This window comes from Hippocampus comes, unplaced genomic scaffold, assembly GCF_001891065.2.
Source record: "Hippocampus comes isolate QL1 unplaced genomic scaffold, H_comes_QL1_v1.1 scaffold59, whole genome shotgun sequence".
Taxonomy (NCBI): Eukaryota; Metazoa; Chordata; class Actinopteri; order Syngnathiformes; family Syngnathidae; genus Hippocampus; species Hippocampus comes.
This window is the reverse complement of record NW_017805406.1, coordinates 2,139,661-2,167,449: the sequence shown is the minus strand read 5'-3', so window position 1 is coordinate 2,167,449 and position 27,789 is coordinate 2,139,661. Positions and strand designations below refer to the sequence as shown.

General features: G+C 44.0%; 1 protein-coding gene across 1 annotated transcript; it reads right to left on the bottom strand.

Moving 5' to 3' along the window:
* Window positions 1–319: 319 nt before the first annotated feature.
* stk10 (serine/threonine kinase 10) lies at window positions 320–24,318 on the bottom strand. Its single transcript, XM_019873340.1, has 20 exons — window positions 23,885–24,318; window positions 19,388–19,552; window positions 14,635–14,683; window positions 14,053–14,202; window positions 11,837–11,909; window positions 11,240–11,434; window positions 10,535–10,616; window positions 7,921–8,055; window positions 6,682–6,981; window positions 6,183–6,569; window positions 4,639–4,763; window positions 4,146–4,269; window positions 3,747–3,926; window positions 3,506–3,598; window positions 3,290–3,419; window positions 3,073–3,197; window positions 2,575–2,763; window positions 2,346–2,471; window positions 2,127–2,240; window positions 320–1,625 (listed from the first exon to the last, which is right to left on the bottom strand). The coding sequence occupies exons 1-20, from the start codon at window positions 24,041–24,043 to the stop codon at window positions 1,482–1,484; spliced, it is 3,045 nt and encodes a 1,014-aa protein (XP_019728899.1). The 5' UTR covers window positions 24,044–24,318; the 3' UTR covers window positions 320–1,481.
* Between the last annotated feature and the right edge of the window lie 3,471 nt (window positions 24,319–27,789).

Sequence of the window (27,789 nt, the reverse complement as noted above, 5' to 3'; positions counted from 1 at the left end):
GAACAACTAGACTCCAAATCAACTACATTTGACATTGAGAATTTGGTATGCTCAGTTTGTTAAATATTAGGGTAAATTCCATCCATGGAAGAATCCAATGTCCCAAGAGTTGAGACAATACTGAACTGGGCTCGGGTGAGAAATTTCAATTCCTTTCTAACGTTGAGACTCACAAAACAGCGCCACCGTTTGCTGGAAGTATTCGGTCCAAAAGAATTTCAGCTGGACAATGTGTCAAGTTTCGAGTCAGTCACTTGTGAGTTAAAACTAACTTGTCATTCATTAAATGAGTTGAATTCCTTAAAAACTCTTGCCAAAGTCCAATAATTAGAAAATCTATATTTATTAGATATTTACAACAGTGGTTCCTTCTAATACAGTTTCAATCACACTCATAAACCAGCATACATTCCACTTTATGCAAACTGAGGCAGAGCGGAAGACCTAGAGGGACCCAGTAACCTCGATCGGAAAATAATAATGAACAAGAGAGCGGAATTTAAATGTACCTAAATGTCGATTTAATATATTGTACTTTTGCAGGACAAAAAAAGTTACAATTCAGCGGAACGAATCTTTGCATTCCCTTGAAAACCAAACAATAAAAAAAAAAAAAAAAAGTAATATTGCACTTAGGTTAGCATGCAGTTTAACTACTGCAACAATTAAACACTCAAAATGTTTTAAATCCATCAACTGACAAACAAACAGTATTTCGCTTTGGCTTCGTCACTTCCCATCCAGTGTTGCTGATTTCTACAGTAAAACAATCACTTCTCTCCCTCGTGTGTTAAAACAAATTCCTAAGGAGTAATTTAAAAGAAATACGACGAAGACTATTTTTGTTCAATTTGGTCTCAGCAATACCCCATTCAAAGTATAATAATGACTATCATCTTAATGACGATAGTCACAAACATCCTTCATACCGCAGCTCCGTATTAAAAATATACATTTGAAAATATTTAAATTAAAAGTTACAGTGACGAATTGAGATTAAACTGTGAGCAAAAATAAATAAAAAAACAAGGCACACTTTGGCAGTTCCGGGACAAAACAACGTAAGGCATACAGGACCGTAGTTTACATGCTGCATATTTTGTCAATTGCATTGACATCATCAAACATCCCTCTTTGAAAAAAAAGTCTCTATTCCCTATTTGGGCATTAAAAAAATAAAGATGACACCCTCTTAACGAATTTAAAAAAAAATCACCTGAATATAAACTACTATTGGGGTGTGGCCTTTGGTCGTCAACCAACAACGTGACGATTATGTAGTAAGGAAAAAAACAAACAATTACGAGTTACGACATAAATATGCACTTATTAACATGAATGATAACGTAAGGAGGCGAGCGGGATTCTGTCGCGACGGACTCAAATTAAAAAGCAAAACAACGTCGTGCCCCGTAAGGTAGGTGAGTTGGAGACAGTTTTGAAAACGTGAATGTGGATGTATCACAGCAGTAGCATGCGCTTTATGAGGTGGAGGAGTCCTGATAGGGCACAAACTTGGAGAGTTTGCCGATAGATCCGCTCGGAGTTGGGAAGTCGCCCATGTCGGTGATCTTAAAGAAAGCGTCCTGCTCCTTCCTCTTGTTCTTGAGATCTTCCTCGAGTGCCTGTGATGCAGGAAGAGGAAGAACACATGACAAGATACAGAGAGACAAAACGATGACACATGGTGGTGCCCCGCCTGATCTCAATTGAGATTTAGAACGTCTCAACTTCTTTCTGAGCTCATCTGTACGGCACTAATATCAGTTATTCTACGCGGGGGATGTGACGGTGATGACTACATTTCTATGAAGTGCCGACATATCGTTGCTGAAATAGTTGTGTTCAGTCCCGTTACTTAAAGCATCGCAACATGGATGCTAACTAGCATTAGCATACACTGAGCAGGGCCTTTACTTCAGAAGGTGTGTGGCTTTTTTAAAAAAAAAAAATAATTCTGTATGTTTAGTTTGACAGGATAAACTTCAACTGGGAGTGTGAAGCCACCATAAAGCACAAGTAAAAAGTGAAGGTAAACAATGGCTCGCATATCGAAAGAAACTCCGAAGTCCAGATCATTTCTATCGCAAGGCAAGTTGCTCGATGAATCGTATCAGGAAACCTACCATCTTCCTCGGTTTCAGCTGCTCCCTCCAGTCCTTCAGCTGCTGGTTGTGCTGCTCATCCAGCTGTTTAAGCCTAAGCGTCTCATTCTCAAGCAGCACGTGGGCCTTCTCATTCTGAGGTAGTCACATTTATTATCATTATTATGATTTATTTTTATTTTTGGGGGGGGGGAACAATAATTTTTTTTGTATAGGTAAAAACTGTTTACGTGTGTGTACCTGCAGTTGCTGCAAATCTCGGATGTTTCCCTCGCAATTGCTGACCATGTCCCTCATTTGATTCTCGTGCTTCAGCTGCTGTTGCTGCCTCTCGTTCTTTTGACGCTTCTCCTCCTGCTGGGAAAACTTCACAGGGCAAACAAAACAAGATGTGAGAAGCGGGGTGATTCGTGGTTGTGGTTGTGTCCTACATGTGACAACAATCCCCTTGCATGCTTTACGGTTGTACCTGTTTGATCTTCTCCCTGTCCTCTGAGCTGTTGCCTGAGGAGTTGATGCGCAGGCTCTTTTTGAACATGGCCAAGCGGGTTTTGGCTTCGTTGCGTTGGTGCTTGGGCAGGCGACTCTTCTCCTGTTGCTGACGAACTCTCAGAAGCTCGATCATGCGCTGGTTGTAGCTCTGCATGTGCTCCTGCTCCTGGATTTTCACAGAAGATAGAAACAAGGAAGTCGCAGGAAGAGGAAGAACACATGACAAGATACAGAGAGACCAAAAAATGACACACGGTGTGTCCCGCCTGGAGCTCAATTGGGATTTTTAACGTCTCAACTCCTTCCTGGGCTCGTCTGTACAGCACTAATATCAGTTTTTCGGTGATGACTACACTTCTATCGAGTGCCGACATATTGTTGCTGAAATAGTTGCGTTCAGTCCCGTTACTGAAAACATCGCAACGTGGATGCTAACTAGCGTTAGCATCTCGCAATGATGTCATTTGCCATTTACCATGCTGTGTTTTTTCAGGAGCAGATGCCTCTGCTGGAAATATTGATCTTTCAGCTGCTGCTTGAGTAGCTGATGTCTCTCATGGAGGCTCCTCTCCTCCAATTCCCATACCGAAGATTCGCGATCTGAGCGGCGAGACAGGAGGACGGCGAGAGCAGACGGTTAAGCCTAAAAGCATCACACGACGCGCTCTCACGCTCGCCACAGAAACCCCAACCTCGGATTAGCTGCTGCTTCTTGTTGAGACAGTCCTGCTCTGTATCGGCAATCTCTTTCTTGTTGTTGAAGGTGATTTGGTTGAGGGTAGACTCCAGGTGGTTTTTCTGGGCTGCTAGGAATTGTGTCTCCTTAAGACACAAGGAGGGGGAAAATTCACGAGACATTCATGAATAATTCTTCGTAATAATTCATTCATATCTTCTCGTCACCGCACCTCTTGTTGCTTGGTTTCTTGGAAGGAATTCATTCGGTGTTTCAATTGTTCTTTGCGCTCACCTCTTGGGAGCTTGTCGACAGATTGTTTCAACTGTCGAAGGGGAAAAAGGGGAAAAAAAATGCTGTCACTCATTTGCATAAGACAGAGCTGGGCCGGATCGTGTCGTGTCAAAGGTGCATTGGGAAATGTTAAAAATTGTACTTTTTTTGAAAGACCATCCGTTTTAAAGTGTGCCTACCTCCTTTTTCAGTTGTTTGAGTTGATCCTGGAACCTCTGGTACTCGCGCTGTTGCTCAGCTTTAATGCGTTTGGTCTCATCTTTGACTTTACTTTGGTGGTCCGACTCCATCCTCTCAATGGTTTGCTTCTGGTGCTTCTCCAGGTTCTCCATCTCCGCGTCGTAGAATTTCTTCTTCAGCTGTGAAGACGACACTACGGCATTAAGAAATGGCATGACCGAGATACTGTAATAACCCAAAGACAAATAACTCCGATAGGAACACAACCGTGATTTTGAAGCGCAAATCAGTGCCATACAGTGAAATGAATCGGAAGTTGTACACTTCTTTTGGGAAGACGCTGGGCCCGACACTAAGCACATCAAGTGTTCTGTTGTGTCCAGTGAATGGCATCTCACATTCATTTCTTGGTCGAAACGTTTTTGCATTTGGTCCTTCTGCGTTTCCAGTTTGGCCTGTAGCTGAGCCAGGGCTCGCTGCTCCTCTTTCTGGAGTAAACGCAGCTCGCGCAGCTCCTGGCGCCTGGACACACAAAAATAGCAGGTTGAAGTCGACTGTCAGAGACATCTCGTGAAGTTTGTGACGGTATGTGTAGGGTCACGTTCGTACCACTAGGTGACATGAGTGATGCAGCGGTAGGACATCAAAGAGGAGTCAACAATTCATTTCATGTCATGGGGATGACTGGAGCCTTTAGCATCTTTTTTTTGTGTACGCTTGATTCACAAACAAGTTAAAAAAGAGGTCAAGATGCCTTTTTGACTCCACCCCCCACCCCCCTCCCACTTATCGGCACGGCCCAGATTCTCCACAGCGGTTCATCAAGATGCTGACGGGGGAGGCATTCCAGTTTGTTTGCGTATCAGATGTGCAAGAGGTTTGTCCGCATACCTGAGGAATCTCATCTCCTCGTTCTTCTTCTCATCGTCCCGGATGATCTTCGAGGTTGTCACGCTCACCTCCACGCCGTCGATCACAAACTTCCTGGTTCGCCTTAACGTCTTCCGAGAGTAGTCCTGCAGGAAGGAAAGAAAAAGGGGGTTGCTGGTGTGTGTTACATGCTCTTAATTCATGTGACGTGGACTTAAAAAAAATTTAATAATAATAATAATAATAATAAAAACCATTACTATCATAAATGCAAAAACAAGGGTGCATGTTAAATACGCCTGCCTGTTGATAGTCTATTCAGTGACTGCAGTGCCTCTCGTTGAATAAGCTGTTCTGGAAAAAAAATAAATAAAAGACGACAAAACTCCACACAGAGTTCAACAGGATTTTCCAGTCATGGTCAGTCGGGCGTCCGTAAAGCTCCAGAAGCAACTGTGTGACAGAGAGGCGCATAGAGAGCTCCATTCACCGGAGGTCAACCGCTGGACTGTGGCCACACAAAGGCCACATTGGGCCTCTGTGAATGGGACACCGTGCATATTTTGCGGCCAAGAAGGCTCGATGGAAAAAAGGCATGAAACACCCTCTCTCTCTCTCTCTCTCTCTCTCTCTCTCTTTCTCTTTCTCTCTCGTCTCGTACGTTGGCATTACACCTAGCCCGTTAAGCCATCACGCTCACTTTGTTTGGATTTTTGAGAGAATCCCTTCCAGGTTTAAGGATAAAAGTCATGTTGAGACCTTTTGAAGGCTACTTAACAGTCAATGCTTCTCGTTCACTAAATGTGACCACAAAGAGTGGGCTATCTAATCATTTGACGGATATCTTAATGAAGTCTTGACTAGAGTCTTGTTTTTGTCATCTGGGGTATACCGTAATTGGCTCATGTCTTTGTGCTTTAGAAACACTTTTTTAATCACCTTCCCTGGTCTATGAAAGGACTAAGCAGGATTTCTGTTGGCTTAAATTGAGTCAATGTTGGTCCAATTTTGAGAAATGGCTGGAATTGCAGTTCAACAAAACCCAACTAGCGCAACGCTAGTCAACAGTGTTGATGATGTCAGAACTTTCAGAGCCACGTGTGGATTGAAATTAGGCTGAGGTGGCCGCTGCAAAATTTTACATGTCGGAAAAGTGTTCAAGCACTCGGTTGGTGTACACGTTCGTGCCACCGGCACTGTTGTTGTTTTCATCGTTTCAAACCAGCCGCCGACTTCACCATGAGAAACATGAACGGCGGTGTGCATCCCGTTAATCTCGTGTAAATTACACCTTGAACATTATACTTCCTGTATGTCATGTGCTGCTGAAAGCCTTGCGAAATACAGGGAATCCTCTGTTTCAGCGGTCTAACACCCACACCCCACAAAAGCAACAATGCAGTTTCAGTTCCTCGCTACATGCTTTTTCCAAGGAGGAGTTTTCCGGAAGACACTGGGAGCTCCTTCGTTGGCACTTTTTTTCCTCCCTTCCTTACACTTAACCGTTAAAGAGTGTTTCGCCATTTGAAGCGAAATATAGACACGAAAGCACAAAATGGACTCACCCTTGCAGATACTGAGAAGTTCTCCTTATTCAAGGACAGACTCTTCATGCTCTCTGTGTCCAGGCTGCCCGAGTACGAGTACCGCGTGCTATTGATCCGTCCGTTGATATAAGGCGAGACCGTCTCGGCGGCGGATCCCATCGACGCTCGATCGGTGCTCATCTTGTTGAGCATGTTGCTCGGATGGGAAGAAGGTGCCGGTGAAGGAGCAGCAATGAGTTCTGGAGTCTGCGCCGGGCCGACGGCAACTTGGTGATTCAGTATGTCTGCGCTCTGGTCCGGAGACGTCTGGGCCCTGGGCACCTCTGGCGACTCGATGCTGTCACCGCTTTCCTCAGATGCGTCGGACTGGGGGAGAGAGGGCAGCTGTTCCGACTCAACGGCCACCTGGAAAACGTAGATTACGGTTACTGTGTATCTTTTACGAGTGAAACGGTGGAACCTCAAATCATTTGGAATAGCTCAACAGGAAAAAACATCTTACAGACAGTTGGTCTACCTTCTCCTCCTCCGATGTGGGGGTACTCTTCCCGTCCTCGATGCCAGAGTCCGAGCTCGAAGTCTTGATGGACACGCCGCTCTCGTATTTCTCGGACTCCAGCTTCTCTCCGAAATCCGCTTGTTCCTTGGGGGGGAGATTATGCCGCGGTAAGGGAACAGGGGCGGCCGTGACAGCGCCTGGCTGATCGTCCGACGCCGAGACTGGTTCGGCCTCCTTTCCAAGTAAAGGCTCCGGGGACGTCGTGGTGGGGCTCGAAGGGTCCGAAGACTGGTCTCCCTCCAAACTGGTCTGACTGGTCTAGCGCACCAAAGATAAGGAGACTGGTCATGCGGTGATGTGCCAAAACACCGTATTTGAAATACTCGTCCCCCCTTTCCGTCCAGCTTCAGTAGTGTAAGCAAACATCGCTTGGCAAGAATGAGGCCCTTCCTGCTCAAAAGTTCTTTGCATCACGCCCAATTAGTTCCGTGATTAAGATTACATGTATGATGTACATTCTATTTATCTTACAAAGATTTGAGGAAATGGCCATTTTTGCAACCTCATTTCATGAGAGTAATTTCCGGACACTCATACACATTAAATCTAAGGTCCAATTGTTTTTTTGTTGTTTTTTAAGTCTAATGTAAAAGCTGAGGCAGAACAATGTATGGCCATGAATAATCGGGTCAGCGTTTTCTTTCTGTTACAGGCTAAATACCAAAGTCTAAATTTAAAGTGTGGCTGGATGCCAGTGTTCCGGTTACTGTTCTTTTGTTTATTCTGAGGGTGGTAAAGTGCACCCTCGTGCTCTTATGTTACTTTCTAATCTCGCGGCCGCTACGGACACATGAATGGCCCCCAACAGAAGCGACCTTCAGTCCTTTGGCAGGAAAGCAATGTTTACCGAGAAATGTTTGCTGTGTGTGCAGTTTGCTTGTAATCTGGAGGTAATGTAGCTTTGTAGGTTTTTCTTAGCTTGGCTGCTGGTAATATTCTGCCCCCCCCGCCAAAAAAAGCACACTAAATGAATGGAGGATATTTTGTAGAATGCTGGCAGAAATACATAAAATTGTCCTCTGATGAAAACAAACCACCGGTGTGCAATTCTCACAGCTAGAGTCAGCAGTAAGACCTCCCTCCGTAAATGAGCAACGACAAGGACGTTAAGCGGCCAAATTCTCCTATTTTCAGTCAGGAACAATGACGGAGAATTAAATGAAGGGTCAGATTGGACAAATAAACGAGATTTGGTACCACAGTGAGCTCCATGGTGTCGTCGTCCTCTGCATCCTCCCCATTGTCATCGATTTCCTCCATGACTTCAGCCTTGGCCTCGGCCACCAGCTCCCTCAGCGGTCGATTGGTCGTCACCGAGCTCACGAAAGGGTGCTGGGGGTGGGGGGGCGACACACAGGGGAAATGTCGGGCGTGAGTAGCGGCGGGGGAATCAGGTGCGCTTCTGATGAAAACGTGAGTAATGGCGGTCATCGGCTGGCCCCAGGTGGCAGCGAGACAGGAAGAGCACGGGCGACTTTCACCGCTGATGAAATTCGACCTGCCGCTTGTCAGCACCCAATTGTTTACCACTCAACCGAGGTGCATGCACCAAGGCTCAATGTCACAATACCTCAACATCACACCTTGATAACAGCGCGGCTCTTCGGGCCAACTTTTCCACCGCCGACGGAAAAGTGTGCTTTCAAAAGCAAAAGCGCGGAAACACGTTTCAATCATGAACGTGGCAGAGATAAGAAAGAGACACGCCCTGTATTATTCACACGCTACGTAATCGAAGTGGCGCAACTGACCAAAGAGGTAAACACGGCCGCGCACTTAATTGAGTGCGCGTTGGCAGACATCTGCAACAATTGTTGTCGTTTTGTAACGGCACTTGCCGTTCGGCCGTTTGGCTCCAGCTTTCAAATTGGCTGATTAGAAATAACAGTCAGCTATTGTCTAATGAGGCAGGAAGTGTAAATGCTGAGCGGTGTCCGATTACAGGAGCGCATTAGGGCCACTGCACATCCATGCGTCCATCACACTTGCGCAGGATGCAAAAGCCTACTGGCGTGGACACTGGGGTATAAAGGTGAGAGCAACTCGGAAAATTGCTCACTCAACCCCAGGTTAGCCAACCATGTCCTGTTTGTGTCTATCAATAAGAGGCAAAAAAAGCAAGTCTCACCTCACATGTAACAGCTGAATCAAGGTCAATGTCACAATGAGAAGGGAAAAAAAGGGAAGAACAATGGTGCTTATGTCCTCTTTTCTGGTTTTGTGTTACGTTAAGAGGCACGGAGTCATGCATGCATGGCTGGTTGGGAAAAGGTTAAACATTTGGTGGAAGCGGAGCACAAGGCTGCCTGTGTTGCAATCGCCGGGACAGATTTAAGACTGGATGGTGTTGCAAAGTCAGGGCAAAATGACAATACTTTATGTTAAAATGACAGTTAGGAAATAGCAATACATGATGGATCATACCAGCGCTACAATAGTTTCTTGGGGGGGTTACGTGAGAGAAATATGTAAAAAATAATGTCATGCTAAATCTCTGACTTTGATGATGATAGTTTTTGCTCTCTCAAAGGATGAGTTCATCCCAAATATACCGGGGTTGCATCACATTTTACAACATCCTGTAAAACTCCATTTTTTTACAGCCCAACAGCAGGTTACGTTGACACTTTCCAAAGATCAAAGAAAACTGTCCTGCAAGCCTTATTGACTGACACACAACACTAAGCGCGGCAGTCACACACACTCACACAGCTCAGTAATAATTCTCTAAGAAATGACTAACCGTTGCATCACATTCTAAAAGCATGATAATCTGACCCAAAAACGTGACATCCACACAAGTCATTGCACTAAATGTTATCTGACAAGCATTACAAACCACAGCCATGATACACATCTAAAACATCCAGCATGGCACCAAAAAGCGGACCGCGCCCGTCTCTAACCCGCCCCCCGGTGAAGAACGCAGACACAACCCCCCCAGGGAGCCTGCATGGATCTCGGCTTTCCATCTCTCCAACTGGCCAGCAGTGGAGAACGAGGCCAAGCGTGATCCTGACATGTTCGCGGCGGCCGAGACCGGCCGGGAATGTAAACAGCTGGCTTTCCCTCAGCTGCGGGATCAACGCAGGAAACCAAAGCTCGGAATTTTAATAGACGCCGCGCTCTACTGTTTGAAACCGCGTCGTGCTCGCTTTGACTACTTTCTTAAGATTTGTTCCAGAAACAGTTGGCATTAAGCTGGCCTGAGTAGTACTGTAGATGTGACAGTGCATGGTCATACCTACATTTTGGATCTCAGTTGTGGAGCCTGAGCTAATTTTGAGGAGCATAAAACAGGTTCAAAATTTTATCAAAATCCTTTTTTTGAATTCACTTTTACAATATTGCCACAGAGTTGGCACAGTCTTGTCTAGACTCGACTACCAAGCACAGCGTCAACTCAACCACAATTTCAAATCGAGTTTGCGGAAGTGTCCACTGCACCTCACATAAGGTTCTTGGTATTTTCCTTTTGCGGTATCGCTGCTTTTAGAGTGAATAGTAATTGGCTTCTATCATAACCAAACCGAGAAACTTGGCAGAGACGAGTCGTATCAGTTTTCTTAATGAACACACGTTGACATTTTGCACATGCAACCGAGTGAACAAAAATATTTGTTTTGAACTGTCCCTTGCCAGAAAGCCTAAGTGTTGATCTGAAGGCAAAAAAAAAAAAATTGGCGACTCAAGTCTAATTTGTCCCCCCGACTCTGGTCAGGTCAATATGAAGAACACAACAGACATGTTTTGTTGTCATACATCATCAGTGTGCCAAGTAACATGGTCGGTGTCATGGATCTTGGCTCACCCCCAGGAGCTGTACTGCAGTCGGACGGTTCTCTGGGTTCTTATCCAAAACTCTCCTCAGGAAATCTTTAAACTCTTGTGACCTGTGAAAACAGTCACAGAATATAAACAAAGAGAAGTGACGGAAAATGGAGCGCGGAGGGGGGGTATGTAGGACACCTTAACATAGTAAAGTGTTCAGAACAGAACACTGGTGAATGCATCATGTTGATACATGCGGATTCCTCTGCTGCGCACAGCTGGGCTTCGTAAACGCGAGCTCTCATCGGGAACGATTGTGACGCGGGGCATCGCGAGCCCACTTTCGGCACCTTTGTGAAAGCAGTGTTGCGAATCTCGGCTTGTAAAAGTGAGAAGTGGAAAAATGTCGCTGTTCAGCACTTTTTTTTTTTTAGGTCCAATGTCACTGAATTGAGAGGTGATCATGTGATGCACTGGACAGTAGAAAGTGAAAAATAGCACATAGCCTCATAAAAGCGGCCTGCGGCTTTTATTTAGTCGAGTTCAGAGAGTATAAGGTGTCTGTTAGGGGTAAGGAGCGAAACCTTAATTTTGTCTTTAATATTACCTTTTTTCTTTTTTTTTCGCCCAAATGTAGCAGTGACAAAATAATATAGTTTAATAAATGGTCAATTAAAAATATGATGACATACCGGAGTTGTCACTTTTGTTCTTAAGCTGCTCGGCTGTGGCTGACTTGGCTCACCATTTGTTCGGTTGATCCAGGGAGGGAGGGTCCGACTTGGTGATCTTCAGCAGGACCCTCATGGGGTTGAGGTCATGGTGCGGTGGTTCAATCTGAGCAAGTTCGATCAGCGTAATCCCGAGGGACCAGATGTCGGCCTTGTAGTCATATGGGGCGTCCTTCATGGTCTCACACATTACCACCTCTGGGGCCATCCTGACAGAACAGACAAGACTTGGGAGTGAGCATGGTGCCATATTAAGTACCCGAAACGCAAACATGCAGTGAATCCCGACTTGGCCACATGCGCTCACGGGGAGAACCGTGTTGTTAAGGATATGCCACTGAAGCCTTCAAAGGAGACGCCTGCCAGTTTGTTCAGGTGAAGACGAGGGAACGGCGCCGTTGTCACACCGATGAAGGATTACAGCTGTGAGCGGAGCTCACGCTTTTTTTATAGACTAATGGATAACGTGTGGCTAAAAGATCAAAAGCATTCCTAAGAAGCGGCGGTCTGCACATCAATTTTTTCTTGGATTTAGGACGTTTTGAACAGCTAACGTTACAGGACAGCAATACCTGGACAGGACCAAAAAAAAAAAAAACATAGTTACTCACCAATATGGCGTGCCGATGAAAGAATCTCTTCTTTGGAGGGTTTTGGTGTTCTTAGCAGACACACCGAAATCAGCTAGAAAACACACACACACAAAAAAGAACCAAGATAAATGAGATTTAATGGTTCGTTTTCCGCATATTTACCGCCGATAACCCGATTTAGCTGACTAATAAATGGCACACACACAATATGCTGTGGAATCCCCATCATAAAACCTGTACAGACATTGAGTAGCATTTTAATAGCTGTAATGGCCATACAAGGTAATTGTGCTAATCCCCAATTATATGACCTAAAGGGCATTTAAATGTTCCCAAAGTATTAAACCCGAATCAAGGGTCCGCTCCCTTTGTTCCCTCCTACGACTGGCACGAGGTTGGCGGCAGATATCATTTATGAGCACCGCCCAGTAAAATTGGAAAAGTGTGGGGTTGTCTAGGGTTATTGTAGAACGATTAGATTCCAAATCACCATCCAACATACTTGGAGGATACTTTTATTGGGTGTTAAAGAGTTCCCTGAGGTCATGTTGTCAAGTGTAACAAGTTTGGCAGTTAAAAGGGCAAAGACGCCTGTAAAGGATTTCTTCTCCCATCACGTCACTAGATTTAACCTATGACGTGGCACGTTCCAGTTAGCGATGCAGCAGCCAGGGTGTGTTTCCCCGAGTATCTTTCATGACATGAGTGAACAACACAAAAGTGGTCGTTTAGCGACAAAATGGTCATGGTTGGAAATGAGTCACTGTGATGAATTTGAAGACGGGTAACGCCCGATATAAAATGTAACACCCAAATAAGAAGCATCAAATGATGGTGTCCTACAAAAGAATGTGAGACAATGGCTAAAAAAAAAAAAAACTCATGGGAATCAGAAATAGTGCCTTGTTAAAAAAAAAAAGTCTCAAGTGATCAACAAGTTGTGTAATTCGAATGCTCCTTGGTTCATTTTTGATGATGTAACATCACAGTTACAGTAACTAAGAACTTGACACACTGCAGCGCAACAGCAGGTAAAGCCAGTTTTACTCGAAGTATGAAAAGAGAAGAAATCCATTGGGAGTTTCTATCTTTTCTAACAATGCACGCGAGTGTGAATTTGTTTAGATAAAAAAACTGCATGGGCTTCAACATTTTATGTCTGTCGCTTAAAATGTCAGCACTGCCTTGAATGACACATGAGAGAAACCACTTCCTGTCCCTTTTGTTTGGCGGGTGGGGAGCTGTGGTTTCAACGTATGACACGCAGGCCACCGGGTCGCATCCACAACTTGGGCAAAGCTATGTGAAGAATGCTTTCTTCAAAAGGGTCCATAAAAGTAAAAGTATGAGAGAGTTGTTTTCCCACACAGTGATCCGATTCACTTGTGGTTGTTGGCGTGCACCAATGCCAAACGTGTAAATTATAATCTGCAGTGATGTTATTTAAATCCAGTTTCCAATAAGCGGTGAAGTTATTTTTAATTCAGTACACTCGTAACTGGGTTTGTCATTGTTAAATTTGCAGAGTATGTTTTGGCTCCGAGTGACCCAGTGGACGAATTGGTTAGCGCGTGGGCCTCACAGTGCAGAGGGGCAGGGTTCGATTCCGGCTCCGGCCTTCCTGTGTGGAGTCTGCATGATCTCCCCGTGCCTGTGTGGGTTTTCTCCGGGTACTCCGGTTTCCTCCCACATGCCCAAAACATGTTTGGTCCTACGTTAGGCCTTTTTGGGTGGTAGTCATATTAGGACATAAAATATGTTGAGCCTTTAAAAGTTACTTCTGTATAGTTTTTTTTTTCTTTTTGCATGTTTATGGGGTTGTTTTTTTAGTATAAAAACATAATTACTGAATACAGCCATGGAGACATTCAACATTTTCTGGGCATAATATCTTGTTCAAGCCATTCTTAATGGAAAGATTTCATCTGATGCCCCCCAAAAAATGTGTGCAGCGCAGTAAACTGATCACGGATGATTGATGAATTCAGGTGGATACAAGTCAAAATATTGAATTATATCGGGTGGCCCAGCTCAGTCATGTCATGGCCCAGAGCCACTGTTACTGAGGAATTTGCACAAGACAGGCCAAAGCTTTCTAGGGCCACGCCGTACTTCATGGAACAACAACATAACAATCGCCTGCAGTTGTGCGTATCTTTCGAAAATCCCCCGCATGCTTCAGCAAGGAACGGAAACCTCGAAATAGAACAAGTGACTGCCCAGCCAACCCTCACCTAGTTTGATGTCCCCATCTAGCATGAGGAGGATGTTTCCGGCCTTCAGGTCTCTATGGATGATCTTAATGCTGTGGAGGTAGGCGAGAGCCTCCAGCATCTGCCGGCAGACCACCTTTATCTGGGGCTCAGTCAGTCCTCGATCCAACTCTGATCAAAGGAAAAGGTGGAAACAAGAAACAAAAACAAGGAAGGATGTCGAGTCAAGTGTTGGACGGATGCCGACTTTGCAAATTCTGATCTTTAGGGAGGCCGATCCAGTGTGTGAATTCCACTCAAGAGAAGATTACCAAAGGTCATGCTGTGACTAAAGCTTCACACAGGTGTCGCTGCGTTGCTAATCCCGGATAAGAGAAAGTGTGTTTAGTTAGCTACAGTGGGGGTATAACATGCAGATATGAGGACATGGATTACACTTGTGAAAACACACGGGGGGTTTTCCCACAGTCGAGGACTTCACTGTGTCTGCTGGCTGGAGCTCTCTCAAGGCCAAATTAGTTTTAAAAGCATTGTGGTCAAAAAACACTGAAAACGTGGCGAGTGTGGACCTGAGCGGTGCAGAGAACAAAAGGGGTGACTTACCTAGCATTGTGGCATCCACAGCTCCTCCCGGACAGAACTCAATCAAAATCTAGGGAAGGAAAAAGGTTCTTTCTTCGTCAAATGTACAAATGATGGTGAATGAATTTCATCAAAAGCTGTGAAACACAAAAAACTTGCCGCATGTTTCATTCATATCTAGCCTGTAACGCAAGGCACCTCAGTTAAGCGGCATCTCAGTTGGGACCACGAGCCGGACTACGTAAAAGGAGTACACAGATAAGGAGTACACAAAGAATAAATAAGTGCAGAAGAAGAACAAATAAGGGTATAAAATAAAAAGGGTTAAAAAGAATGACAAGACTGCTTCTGGAGAACACCACAAGTTATAAAATACAACTGTTATCACACCACTGCTTATTTCTCGACATGCCACGCCAGAGTAGTGTCCCGCCTTCTCCGCTGCGGCTTTCTAATCGGAGCCGTGGCTGTCTTTGCCGGAGCTGAGCAGCAAAGAGCTAAACAAGCCACGTGGTTTTGGAAACTAAAGTAGTATCGGCGTCGTAGTATCAGAATGTTTTTTGGGTTTTTTTCGAGTACAGTACAGACGTATGGCATCGGGACTTGGACTCTCACGATAATTACTCGACATATCAATACCAATGTTCAACATTCGTGAGAATCAAAAGTTAATTGCTTTTAAAGAGGTTGTGCTTGAATGCTCTACGATTGGTATGTCAGTGGAAGTAAAAAAAAAAAAAAAAACAATCACTTATTGTAAAAATCACCCTAAGTCGTCGTGAGAGGCCGAATTGGCACCCGAGACATTTTGTTCTGTATCATCAGCGCATCCTTATGCAAAACTATTGAAGCAATTTAAAGTACATGTGTCCAAAATGTTCCTTTTTCCGCGTTGAGCGGACGCCAAGGAATCAAGACAAAACAATGTAGTCAAAGTGCAAGAATAGACAGAGACTTGAGAGCAGGATTTCGACAAAACTACCCAGGCCGCATATGCAGCATAATAGCAGTTTAACGGCGAAGTCAAAACACAGGCGGAGAGACGAGGAAGAGGAGGAAAAAAAAGAAAACAAGACACTCCCAAAAATGATGTCTTGTTGGCCAACAGTAACCTCGAAAAAGCATCTTTCATTTCCTCTCCTCCCACAGAGTTTCTGACACACATACCGTGTACTATAGGGACAAGAGTAGTGAAATACACTTTTCATTTATCATTCCAGGGTCGGTCTAAGACCCTAAGTCCCACCTCGATATTAATTCCATCAGAGCCTGTGAGTCACTTGGAGGTTAAATTTTACAATGGCGGCTGAAACAATTCAATAGTTGACAGCTATTTATTTATATTTAAATGAAATGTTAATGGGAGAACAAAAAAGCAAATGTGGATCTCTGAGTGTCTCTCTTGACCTTTGATGAGCACCACTTTTTGATGCCAATCCCGTGGTGTGGATACAAAATAACCAAAATGCTCCAATATCTGCGCCATGAGCTCATTGCGTGCATCGCGCCTCGGCATGACTAAACCTTCAAAGCGTAACAATCCGTGAGGGGTGTGGAGTTTCACTATGGACAAAAAAAAAAAAAGTACACGCATGAAAAGGAAGTCGATGCAACGAAGGACGCATGCCTCCAGTCACACACTCCATCATATGAGCACACGGACTGCATAAAAGGTCAAATAGTCCCAAAGAAATCCTGGTTTTAGTATTCCACACTCCAGTGGTTGCAGTATGCAACATCGCTTAAGTTTCACTTATATCTTACCGTGACGGATAAATCATGAGTGTGACGTGTGCTGAGAAGTAATGCATCTTCCATGTTCTAACCGCACTCAGATTATCATTTGACACATGTTTTCGGTGTAGATAGGTGGGGGAGAAGAAAAAAATTGCACTCATATATGGTGCTTGCAGCGGTTCAACATGATGCTGGTGTATGATTGCTGCTAGGATTCTTCTATGTTGCTGTCCCATAATGCAAGACAAATTTCTCCTAAGGGAGACGACTAAAGAGAAACGTTTAACCTTGTACCGAATGATATGACTGGCGGTAAATCTCGAAGACGCAGTTTGGGATTTATGTGTTTTAGTCTCTATAATACTAACATTGAGATTAACGTAGGTCCAATAACTAGGAGTACTACGGCGGCTGTTAAGCCAAAATGGCTAACTCAGCTAAATCAACCCTAAAGGTTGGTCAACACAATTCCGACCTCATAACTTTCTGTGCGGTGTGCATTTGATTCGTTATTGCTGGCCTTAAAAGGCCACGTATGGAATTGCCGGGATTTGGTTTCAGTCTCAACACCAGACTGAGCCAAACCTTGAACAGCTTTCACACTGAAGATCCTGGGGAAGTTGTTGAGTAGCAGTGAAAAGCATGTGCCCTGACTGGCCTAGCAACATTTTCACAATGGGCTGGAACATCACGTACAGTCCACTTGGCAAATTAAACCGATTTACATTTAATGTCAATAAGCATCTACGTATAACTCGAAGAAGCTATTGTCCTTTTTGTTCTCTTCTATTCCATTTTAAGTCATGGTCTAGAAAATCCAAAAAGGTGTAGGCTTTAGCTGACGCAGCAGTGTCCCTTCTTCCTTGTCACGGCTCTGCGATTTTCCCACCGCATGTGCAAGGAGAGCTGTAAAGAATGTAAAACTTCCATCGAAGAGCCGCAAAGTGTCTGCAATCGCCCCTCAAGCCTCAATTGAACTAAGACCACATTCATTGCATGAAGAGTGCTGTCATCTGTGTTTTTCCCTTAAGGTGCATCAGAGGCTGTGCCAGCAAAGACAAAAGATACTGCCTTCAGTTGAGGAACTGCAATGTCATTAAGTCTCCTAGCAACCGCAGCCCTGTGCCACCGTACAGTAGTATGCAAACGGAACAACCAGAAACGCAGACAGTATCACGGGAGCACAATCAAGCAATGCAACCGTCACGATCTGACGTCCAAGTACATGATGAGCAAGTGCTGAATTAAGAACACACCGGACTTTAAATATCATCTCTCAATTATCGGTGTTCACCTCATTGTTGTGGGTATTCTCTTTAATCAATGAAACTAAGTCTCGCAACCACCGGTACATTGTTTTGTTTTGAAGCAAAGAGTCCCAAAAGCGGGAAGAATGAAGTCGATCGTTGTTACCGTACTTTGATTCTATAAGGCGAGTTCCGGCTACACCTAAACATTCTCCTCGGATGCATTACGCTGCCCAAGTGATTATAACTCTCTTCCCTCTTCAATACTTTTAAAACATATTATTATTTAGTTGAAAGGCATTTTTTTTTCTGGAATGGATCTCATGAGTTACTAACATTGTGTTGCGCTAATGATTCCAATGACCTGTTACAGGAATATTTTCAATCACTTTCAGCTATTCCCACTGTCGGGGACTATCAAATCTTTGGCTCTTTAGGGACAAGGATGGCATACATCTGAAAAACAGCTGGAATTTTGATGATGGGCTTGATGATTTCACCGCTACTGTCGGGCAAAGCTACTTGGCAGCCCCTGGAATGTTTCGTCCGCTTTTACAGTCCTTAAAGGGCTTCTTATTAGACAGCTTGATTTTGAAGTTACTGTCACCATTATCCAGTTAATTTAATATACATCCTGTTAAAAGTAAATAAATGTGTTGAACAAGCCTGCAACGACACACTATTGAAAAAGAGAATCTCAAATGACAATGGCTAGCTAATAGCTAGCTACCCCTGTCGCAATTGCATCTGATAAAGCAACTCCTCCCAAAAAAAATTTGGAAAACTGAACTTGTATTATATAGTTGGATGGTCGATCTCTCTCTACCTGTACTTAGAAACAAATCCTTTTCAAGCCCTGTCACTCACTCCTATTCGCTGTCTTAGATGGTCTGGGACTACATACAAAATGAGAATAGGTTCAGGGAGTTTTTGTGTCGTCGATGGAAGCGGTATAGCACACAGACATGCAAATTGGCTTGAGTAGGAAGGCAAGAATGTTTGTTGCACAAACTGTTTCACTGAGTCCAGATCTGACTGTTTGGGAGGGGTCGAGTGGGGGGGTGGATGGGGGGGTGGCTTAGGAATTCCAAGTATGGCCAACAAAAACCATGACAACATGACAATCTCGGGGGCTATGCCACAGCTGTGTTTGTGCGCATGCTGTATTTTAGTGAGAAGTAGCTGCAATTCACTATCTACGATTCAAAACATCGAAACACAGCGGCGATGCGGTTAGCTCGTTTATAAAATGCACTTTTGCAAAAGGAAAACCAGTTTTGTGTTCAAAGCGGACCACCAATGCTATTCATATCATCACATTTGTATTTGAGGGGCGCTACAATTACTATGACAACTATCTCGAGTCTTTTGGCTGGCTAGCAATTCCTAGAATATTCAAGGTCGCAGTACAGCGCCAGGTCATTATTTTCCTTGGCCAGAAGAACCTAGAGATTAAAGAGGGGGGTTTGACAATTCGTACTTAGGGGAAAATAGCTCAAGAGCAGAAAATTACACATTCCTGCAGTAACATCAGGGGCAAGCAAGGGTCACCTCAGATGAATTATGGCACCCAAGGGCTTAGAACTCTCTCTATTGCTGTCCTTCACTTTTAACGGACCAAGTCTCATAGGAGAAATCAAGCTTTTGATGAGATGTTTCCCGAATACAACCAGTCAGCCTCAGAGCAGCGAGAACATCCTGTCAACACGTGTGCTACGTTTTGTTTAGATTTCTATTGTGCTCTATTTGCAAAGAGGAAGGGGGGCAGATTAAGTGTCGGCGTTGCCTACCCAGAGGTGGTTGTTGTAATAGTAGGCGTCCAGAAGCTTGACAATGTAGCGGTGGTCACATTTGGCCAGGATTTCGATCTCCACCATGTAGTCCTCCAGCTCTTCCTCGCATTTGGTTTGGATCACTTTGGCTGCAGCCAGAACGCCAGTCTCCTTATTGCAGGCCTGGTGCACATGACAAAGCACTTTGTATGAGACGAGCTTTAAAAATGCACAATATGAACACGTTTTTGAAAGTGTAAATGTGTCTTATCTTTAGCTTCGGGACGAGTCAGAGAAATAAACATGCTATGGGAAGTTCGAATTATGTCTTGATTAAACTAGAAACACATGGACACGAAGACCACATTGCACTCTCCCAATTGTTTGTGTAATGTGTTCACCATAAAGTTATTCCACAAAATATAAATATGAACAGATTTTTGGATGAAATTGAGGATGAGGAAAAGTTACAAATCAATTTTGATATAACATCTGTATTTATATTCTACAGGTGACTGACAACAAAAAATTCAATGTGCAAACAAGATTTGCTGAGAGGCACATCCCCTCTTAAATTGAAGAGACAACTGAAACACTGTAAAAAAAAGAGTCATTGCATAACTGTGGAATGTTTGGTCACATACGCACAAAAAGGGAAAGAAAAAAAAAAAGGGGGCATCCTGAAAGGTATGCTACGTTATTACTAAAGGTTAGCATCTATGCTATACTTTACTTTCAAGCACAATTATTGTGGCATTGCAGCTACTGCTGAACAAACTATGTCATACCGTAGCTCTGACACGGAAAAGGGCGTGCCTACGTAGAAAAATGACAGAAATTGCTGTCCGTGTGTCACGTCAGACACGTATAGCTGCGTTTGTTTTTTTTTTTTGAACAAACGCACACCAAAAACAACTATGTTTCACACTTTGACACGCTTTAATATATCTTTGTTCGAGTCTGGATTCCATGGAGATAAGAGCAACATGCCGCGACTCAATCTTGCCAGATGTCAGCTTTCGCTTCATCAACTGCTCTGTCATGTTCCAGGGAAACAACCTTGGATGGATTTTGACATTAGGGGGAAAAAAAAAAGCAAAGTATAGTAATCCCTCAAAAACATAAATTGTCATGATTGACGGTACTCAAATGACAATGCTGACCAAGAGGAAAAAAAAAAATCTCAGGGCTTAACGGAGACTTCCCACTTCTTGTTTTTCCTGTTTGGAATTCTCCGACACGTCGAGAGAGCCCTACCTCTAAGCCTGATGACCTCACTCATTGTCTACCACATGGCGCATCTTTTGTCTCGAAACATCTGTCTTCATGCCATCGACTGTTTATCCGCCGGTCTGCACCGCAGTCGGATGTTCTGGCGAAAGCTGCCGTTCGCTACTTTCAGCCAACAAAAGATGCGATGGGGGATACCAAATCAGATGACACCGCGTCCCGCGGGACAGGTTTGCCTTTAAACACATTGGAAATGATTTATGATTCTGAGCAACAAACTCAAATTAGACAAATAAATCGGTTCATCGTCCAGTCCGACTTCTACCTATGACCTCACATGCTTGCTTGCATAATGTGAAGGGCTGTCATCGGGCCAACTCATAAATTTAATGTTATTTATGAGAGAGCCACTTTGTTCTGTTGCACTGGGAGGGTGCACGGAGAGATGTTTTATTTTATTTTATTTTTTTAACCCGGCAGCACAACAGTTCCTCTCTTGCATAACCTGCCAACTGACTCAAAAGCATGAATTAAAGCATTTACAGAAGGGAACTGGGTGTGAAGTACATTACGCAGCGGGGCTTCAACTGCACACCCTTAGAGACGAAACGCAGGTCTTGGCACGAAAGGCTTCATGCAGAAAAACAACATTTTCTAACACACAACGCAGGTTTGGTTAGGTTGGGAAAATAATGGTGTGGCTGACCACATGATGAATCAGACAACAATCCTCCTGAGAGAATGAAGACTATTTATGGTATTAACATTTGGCCAATAAAAGGCAACGAGCACCATAAAACTTTCTAGCAAGGACGCCCATTTGGTCAAAGCCGTGGGAGCACAAGCCAAAAGTGCCGGAAACAAGATGAAATGTGGGGACTCCCCATATGACGAGCCCACACCCAGCATGCAGTTTGCATGCAATTTCTTATCAGTCGCAGCGGGCCGAGCTGGCTCCTGAGATTACAAACAACGCTGCTGATGACCTCACATGCGACGCATCACACATATTTGCGCTATTCTAAATTTGAACATAATCTCAACTAAACTTGGTGTGTGACTTAATAAGAGGAAGTGTCCACTCCCTTGCACTGAGGACACAAGTTGAGTTTCTCTTTCATTTGATGAGAGTTAGCGACGGCTAAGCAAACGCAACTTCAAATTTGGATCGACCTGGAGCCGCAGCACACTTTTACGTGGCAGAACCTCGGAGAGTGGGGGAGGGGGAGGGGGGGCATCACTGACAGCTTGATGGGGCCTAACCTTACACAGGTTGCACGTGTGTATGGAAACACTTCGAGGGACGGAGACAGCAGGGAAATGGACTAAGCAGCACGTGGCTCATTAATTAGTGAGGGGAAACATTTGCAGTTTCACTTGACACCCATGCCTCTCTCCCATGAATGCAAGTTTAAGTTTGAAAGGAAGAAAAACAACCCCCCCCCCAAAAAAAAAAACTGAACAAACCGTAGGCAAGATATAAGTCCCGGGTCCAGAGTTTTTTTTTCCCCGTAATCTTTCTCGAGTGTGGATCAGAAGGAAAAAACTGATTTTTACATGTGCGTGTGGACAGATAGATTTTTTTTCCCATTAATAGTGTAAGAATGGACAGATAGATTAATATACCGTCCAAGTGTGTAAATGGACAACGTGTTTACATTGGAGAGACATTCAAAAGACTCTCTTAGGTAACAATTTTTATAAGGGATATACTCGTCACTAGCGCGGCACGGTGATCGACCGGTTAGCGCCCGTCGGCCTCACGGTGCACTAGTTAAAATGTTAGCGGGAACGAGTTCATTTCACCAATTGAGGCTCCTTTCCTCTCACATAGAAAGTGATAACGTCCGAAAGCTTGTGTGCGCTTCCTCTCTTTGCAATCACATGTTCCTATTGTCCATCTGACGGCTGCAGGTGTTGAACCGTCCTCCTCCTATCCACTCATGCAAAACAAACAGCTGAGACATGTCCTTTTGACAAAGGACAAACACTGTGGGGACGCATGACAACTATGACCTCCTATTCCAATTCACAAAGACCTGCAGGTCAGGAAAACTGAGTGCTGAGAAAGAGAACTTTCTTCACCTATATGAAAGCACCCCTTAACTTTGTGTACTTTTCTTCCTGATACTGTTTATTAAACCTGTAGTTTCTATTCAATATTGACTTCAGCACTGCTCCTTTAACGAAGACTTCTGAAAGGTCAAAGACGCCCACTGTACTCGACTGGGCAGTGCACAGACACTGGCAGCTTGTACAGAAGGAAACTAGTTGGCCAAACACATCAAGATTAAATCGGGTCCAGAGTTCTACTGCTCGTGCCCATAAGGAATGGATCCAAGAGTGCTTTCAATCTCCCCGCAGCTGGATTTACTCGGGATTTCTGAACAAGGAAAGGGCAGGGAGGGTAACTGAATGGGAAATTGATTTGAAAAATGTGCTAAACCCATTGTGTGTGCAACTGCTGTGAACTAGAAACATCAGTGAAACTCGTTGGTCTTGTTTGTTTTGGAAACATCAGGAAAAGGTACAAGCTTGAAGAAGAGTCATGAGCAAAATATGAGTCGCAAGGTGTCATGGAAAACCGAATGAGTTCTTTAAGCGTACAGTGAGTTTGGTGATAACCATAGAAAAATGGTGTGATGTGTTCCAAATAGTATTTTTTTTTCTTTAAGGTAACAAGACAATAAAAAAAAACATTTCTTAGGTGGGGAAAAGGGGAGCATTATTTCGAAGCTGAAAATACCGGAACATCATTTCAAATTGATAGGTCCCAGGCACAACAATTCTGATTTGGGCCAACACTAAATCACACACCTTCATACCACTTTTGAACTTCCCCTGATTATTTGTTACTCACACGCATGCATTATTCACTGACAATGAAAAGGAAAACATGAACGCTTCGACAGCCAAAAAAGTTCTGGATCCACATCAAAAATTCGACTGATTCTTCCTTGGCTGACAAGTCACCTCTTCACAAAATATATTCATTGCAGCTTTGGAATACAGTAATGTTGCTTCGTAATACATCATCTAAGAGATTAATTCTGTCAATTATGCGGTCGCAATATCATCAAGAAATAGCCAAGTGGTTGCGCCCCCTCTCAGAAACACTTAATGGGCTGTGTAGTCTCCAAAAATGTCATTGAGTCACAAGACAGGTGTCAAGGGTTCACCCAAACAGTCCAATGACGTACTCAAATGTTTTTCACAGAAATAAAGACAACGTTTTCAAAATGCCCAAAACAATGTCTCACTACATTTGCGGGGTTGACACATTACCTTGTAGACTTTTCCAAACGCGCCATCGCCCAGTTCGCCCACAATATCCCAATAGTCGCTTGGATTGATGTCCCGGTGGACGTGCTCGTATTGTTTGGTTTTCTTTTTGATATCAAGAGTGGGCAGGCGAAGTATTTTGCTGAATCTGGCCAGCGCCATTCTTCAAAGGATCCCTTCAAATTCAATTAAAAAAAGTTCAACACGGATCGAGTTACGCACGCGGTTTGTGCACTGCCCATCAAAAAAATGTCACAAAGTCACGTATGTCTTCTTTGCCTTCAAAGGGTTATTCCACAGTGTCCATGTTAACAAGGCGCTATGTGGGTGGCGAGGGTAAAACCTCACGCATTTTCATTCATCCGCGTTGGCCACCTGCAGCAGTTCAAAGCTTGGGGTAGTCGCAGCAGCTCTACTGGCCCCAGCCAACTTGTTGCCTCTCAACAAGTTGAGAGAGCGGCCCCACCTTACGTCAACCACACGCAACACTCCGCCCACTGTTGTTAGGGAAATGTAGTTTTTTTGTAGGACAGTCGTCGTCCGATTGAACGCCCTTGGAGGGTGAAAGGGGACTTCATTTCCGGTTTTGGAGGGCGCAGCGTTATTTTGGACGGCGGCTTTCGAAGAACAACAATGTTCTTGCTTTAATTAGCCCAGAATGGATAAATGGAGCGTTTCTGAAGTCTCTTATCTCTTACGATGCCAATTTGATGGAAGCATATTATCTAAATTCTGGTTATTTACTGGACAAAATTGTGCTGTATTGTTAAAGGCGAGCACAAACTTATTTTGTGTACAAATAGTACTTTAGCGACCTCTAGTGTTATATTGGGGTCATGAACACTCAATTTGGATTTATGTCTCCTGATGTATTTTGCTTATTACTGTACCTGTACCAACAACACGGCTGCGAACAAAAGAGGCTTTACTTTACAAAAGCAGGGTGGTGTTGTGAAGTTAGCTATTTGGTATCTATATCTGGTGACTTTTTTTTTCGGAGATGTTGCAATCATTTTTATTTTGAAAGTGACACATTTCTATTTGCATTGTTTTACTTGTGACAAGAAAGGAAATCTGGAGAACATAATGCTCTCACTCTGCAACCCACAACTTCCTGTTGATGCGAAGTCATGACGCACTTTTCAAGAAATTACAGTATGAACAAAACATAAATAGCTTCAAAAATGCATCTGCAGCATACAGTATGGCATTTTTTAAAACTCTGTTTCAAGTGAATTTGACTCTGCCGCCAAAAGCATATTGCTAGCTATGACAACCGCTCGTCAAAGGCTGAGCTGCACTATGTTTGTTTAATTAAAATCAGAGAACAGCTTTATTGTCATTGTACCGCAGGGGGCAACTATATGGAACACATATAACCATCCAAGAGACACAGCAAAACAATGACGGTCAAGGGGATACAGAATGGGAGATCGCAAAAAACAACAACCCCAGACTGAGGTTCTGTAAGGGGAGCACAGTATGGATTTGGAAACAAATCTATCAGAAAGCAGGCTTACGTTAGTACAGAACACAGGCTAGCACGTGAGGAGGTGGGGTGGGGAGCGTCGGGTGGGAACTTTACAGCCCTCCTGCAGAGGGCAGGCTTCTTTGCCATCAGGCGCCACCACATCCGTTTCTGCAGTTGTGCCATAATAGAGGAAAGGAGAGTGTATTGCTTTTATTTATTTATCTCTCATCTGTGAAGCAGATATGCCAACCACTAGTGCCCCATGCTCTGCCCCAGCCACTATATGAGGAACGAGGAACGTATGTTGGCAGTTTCCCCAAAACTATACAAAATTCCCCACAGCAATCTTTCCCAGACAGCAGGAAATCACCATAAGGAGGAGAGGAGGATCAAACAACTGCAAAGTCACGAATATTTGTCATAAGCCGGATCATAAACCCTGTTTAATGAGCCATTAAACAGCAGCCACACTGCTTCCTGTTTCATGTTACACTGCACCTCCTCACCCTACAGTTCATATTGTCTAATCGTTTGTTTTAAAAAGACAAGCAAACCGTGCATCGTCCCCCAGATGAGTGTTCCCACTGCGTGACAAAATATTATTTTCACACAACGTGATCCTTGAGAAAGCTGTCAACACATCTCGTTTTGTGGTTGTCGCAAAGCGAGCAGCAGGTGTGTTGCCGTTGGCTTTTGTCACAACTGGTTAACACCTCTCATTATTTCTCTTACTCGCCAGGCAGCTGAGACACACAACGGATGAGTCATCAGATGCAGAGTGTGACACTATATGGCCAAAAGTATTGGGTCATTACACATGGATACAATTGGACATGAAGGAAAGTAAATTGCTCCCAGATTGCATGATGAACCTTGATGGAACGCAAACGGGCCTTCCCTTACCTTTTCTATCAGCATGCAATTGCCCAAAAACTGTACAGGATATTTCATACACCATGCTGGATTTGAATCAGGTTGGGAGTTTCATAGCCAAGGTGATTAATATGCTTAATGGAATATGAATTACTCACACGAGAGCTATTAGCAAAAACAATCCCACACGGCCAATCAATGCTAAAACGTGGGTTCATGTTGTATCGTTTTCCTATCAATAGAGGGAGCCACTTTCACATACTGTACATTCTGAGTCCAGCACTATGCTGATGCTCTGCAAAAAAATAAAAAATAAAAAAAGTCCTCCTAATCCAATCAAGATTTGAACTGTGACCGACCTTCCACTTTCCTCCACTTGCAGGGAGACAAATAGAGTTTCAAAACAAGCCCAGCCTGCTGAGGCAGCTGAGTAGCCTGACACTTTTTTTTCTGTCCAGGTGATATAAAGCACGTCCTTGTCCATGTCTCTAAAATAGTGTGTCCAAATGTTTGCGGAATGACTGGCCTGGTACTCATGTGAAGTGGTCATTACATTAATCGTATGCGGAGGATGGACCACCCAACCGAAGATGTCTCAAAGAGTGTTTTGGAAGGACTACGAAGTTGGTGACAATAAGCGCGTCTATCATTCCATTTTCTGACCACTCAACCCTGACTTGTGTAGACTTTTGATTTCTCACAGGTGACACTCTTAACTTAGTGGTTAATAATGTATTGTATTATTAATTATAGTTACCAGGAATGAGATAAATAGTCAGTGCAGTGGTGCTGTAGTGAGCTGTCAAACTCCGCACATGCAGAGGCAGGTTAGACCTTGTGTTGGTATTTTCGCAGGCAAACGTAAACGAGCACAGTACGGCACATGTAAAAAAGGCCATTTTGATCTGTTACAGGTGTAAACATATAGCCGACTTGATTCGCTGCCAATCGAAGTGACTGACTCCTGTCATTCCCTTCAAATGACACGCGACAGGTGCAATAGTCCTTGACGAGGCGGAAGATGAAACCTATTTGTTTGAGTCCGGCGATAGGTAAAAAATATATCTATAATGTATCTATCAGGAACTGCAAGTCCATTTAAATTATGTAATGAAGGTGCAACCTACCGACCAAAGTAACCATTTATGTTTTCCAAGCATCTAAAAGTTCCAGGTATTTTTTTGACCCTATGATACTCAAGTAATGTTAACTTTTAGACTCAAAAGTATTTTTTTTCTACATTTGGGTAGAGGTGAAGTGGTACAGGTGGGGTGCTTTGGACAGGAATGTCCAAAGATGTTACAAAGTCCGCGTTGCAAAAATCAGTCCATCTGAGGGTGGCGAGCCGTTATGAAGCCCATTCTTCGAGGTTGCATGAGTAACATCTGCTCGTCAGCCGGCGTCACAGCTCCACGGTGATGAGCAGGCGAGCGTGTGTGCGCGCCGCCCGAGACGCGTGGCCACGGTGGCGATAAGCACACACCACACAGGCGGCAGCGTGGAGGTCAGTCACTCCTTTTTTTTTTTTTTTTTTTTTTCCAAAAAACAGGGCCACCGTCCTCCG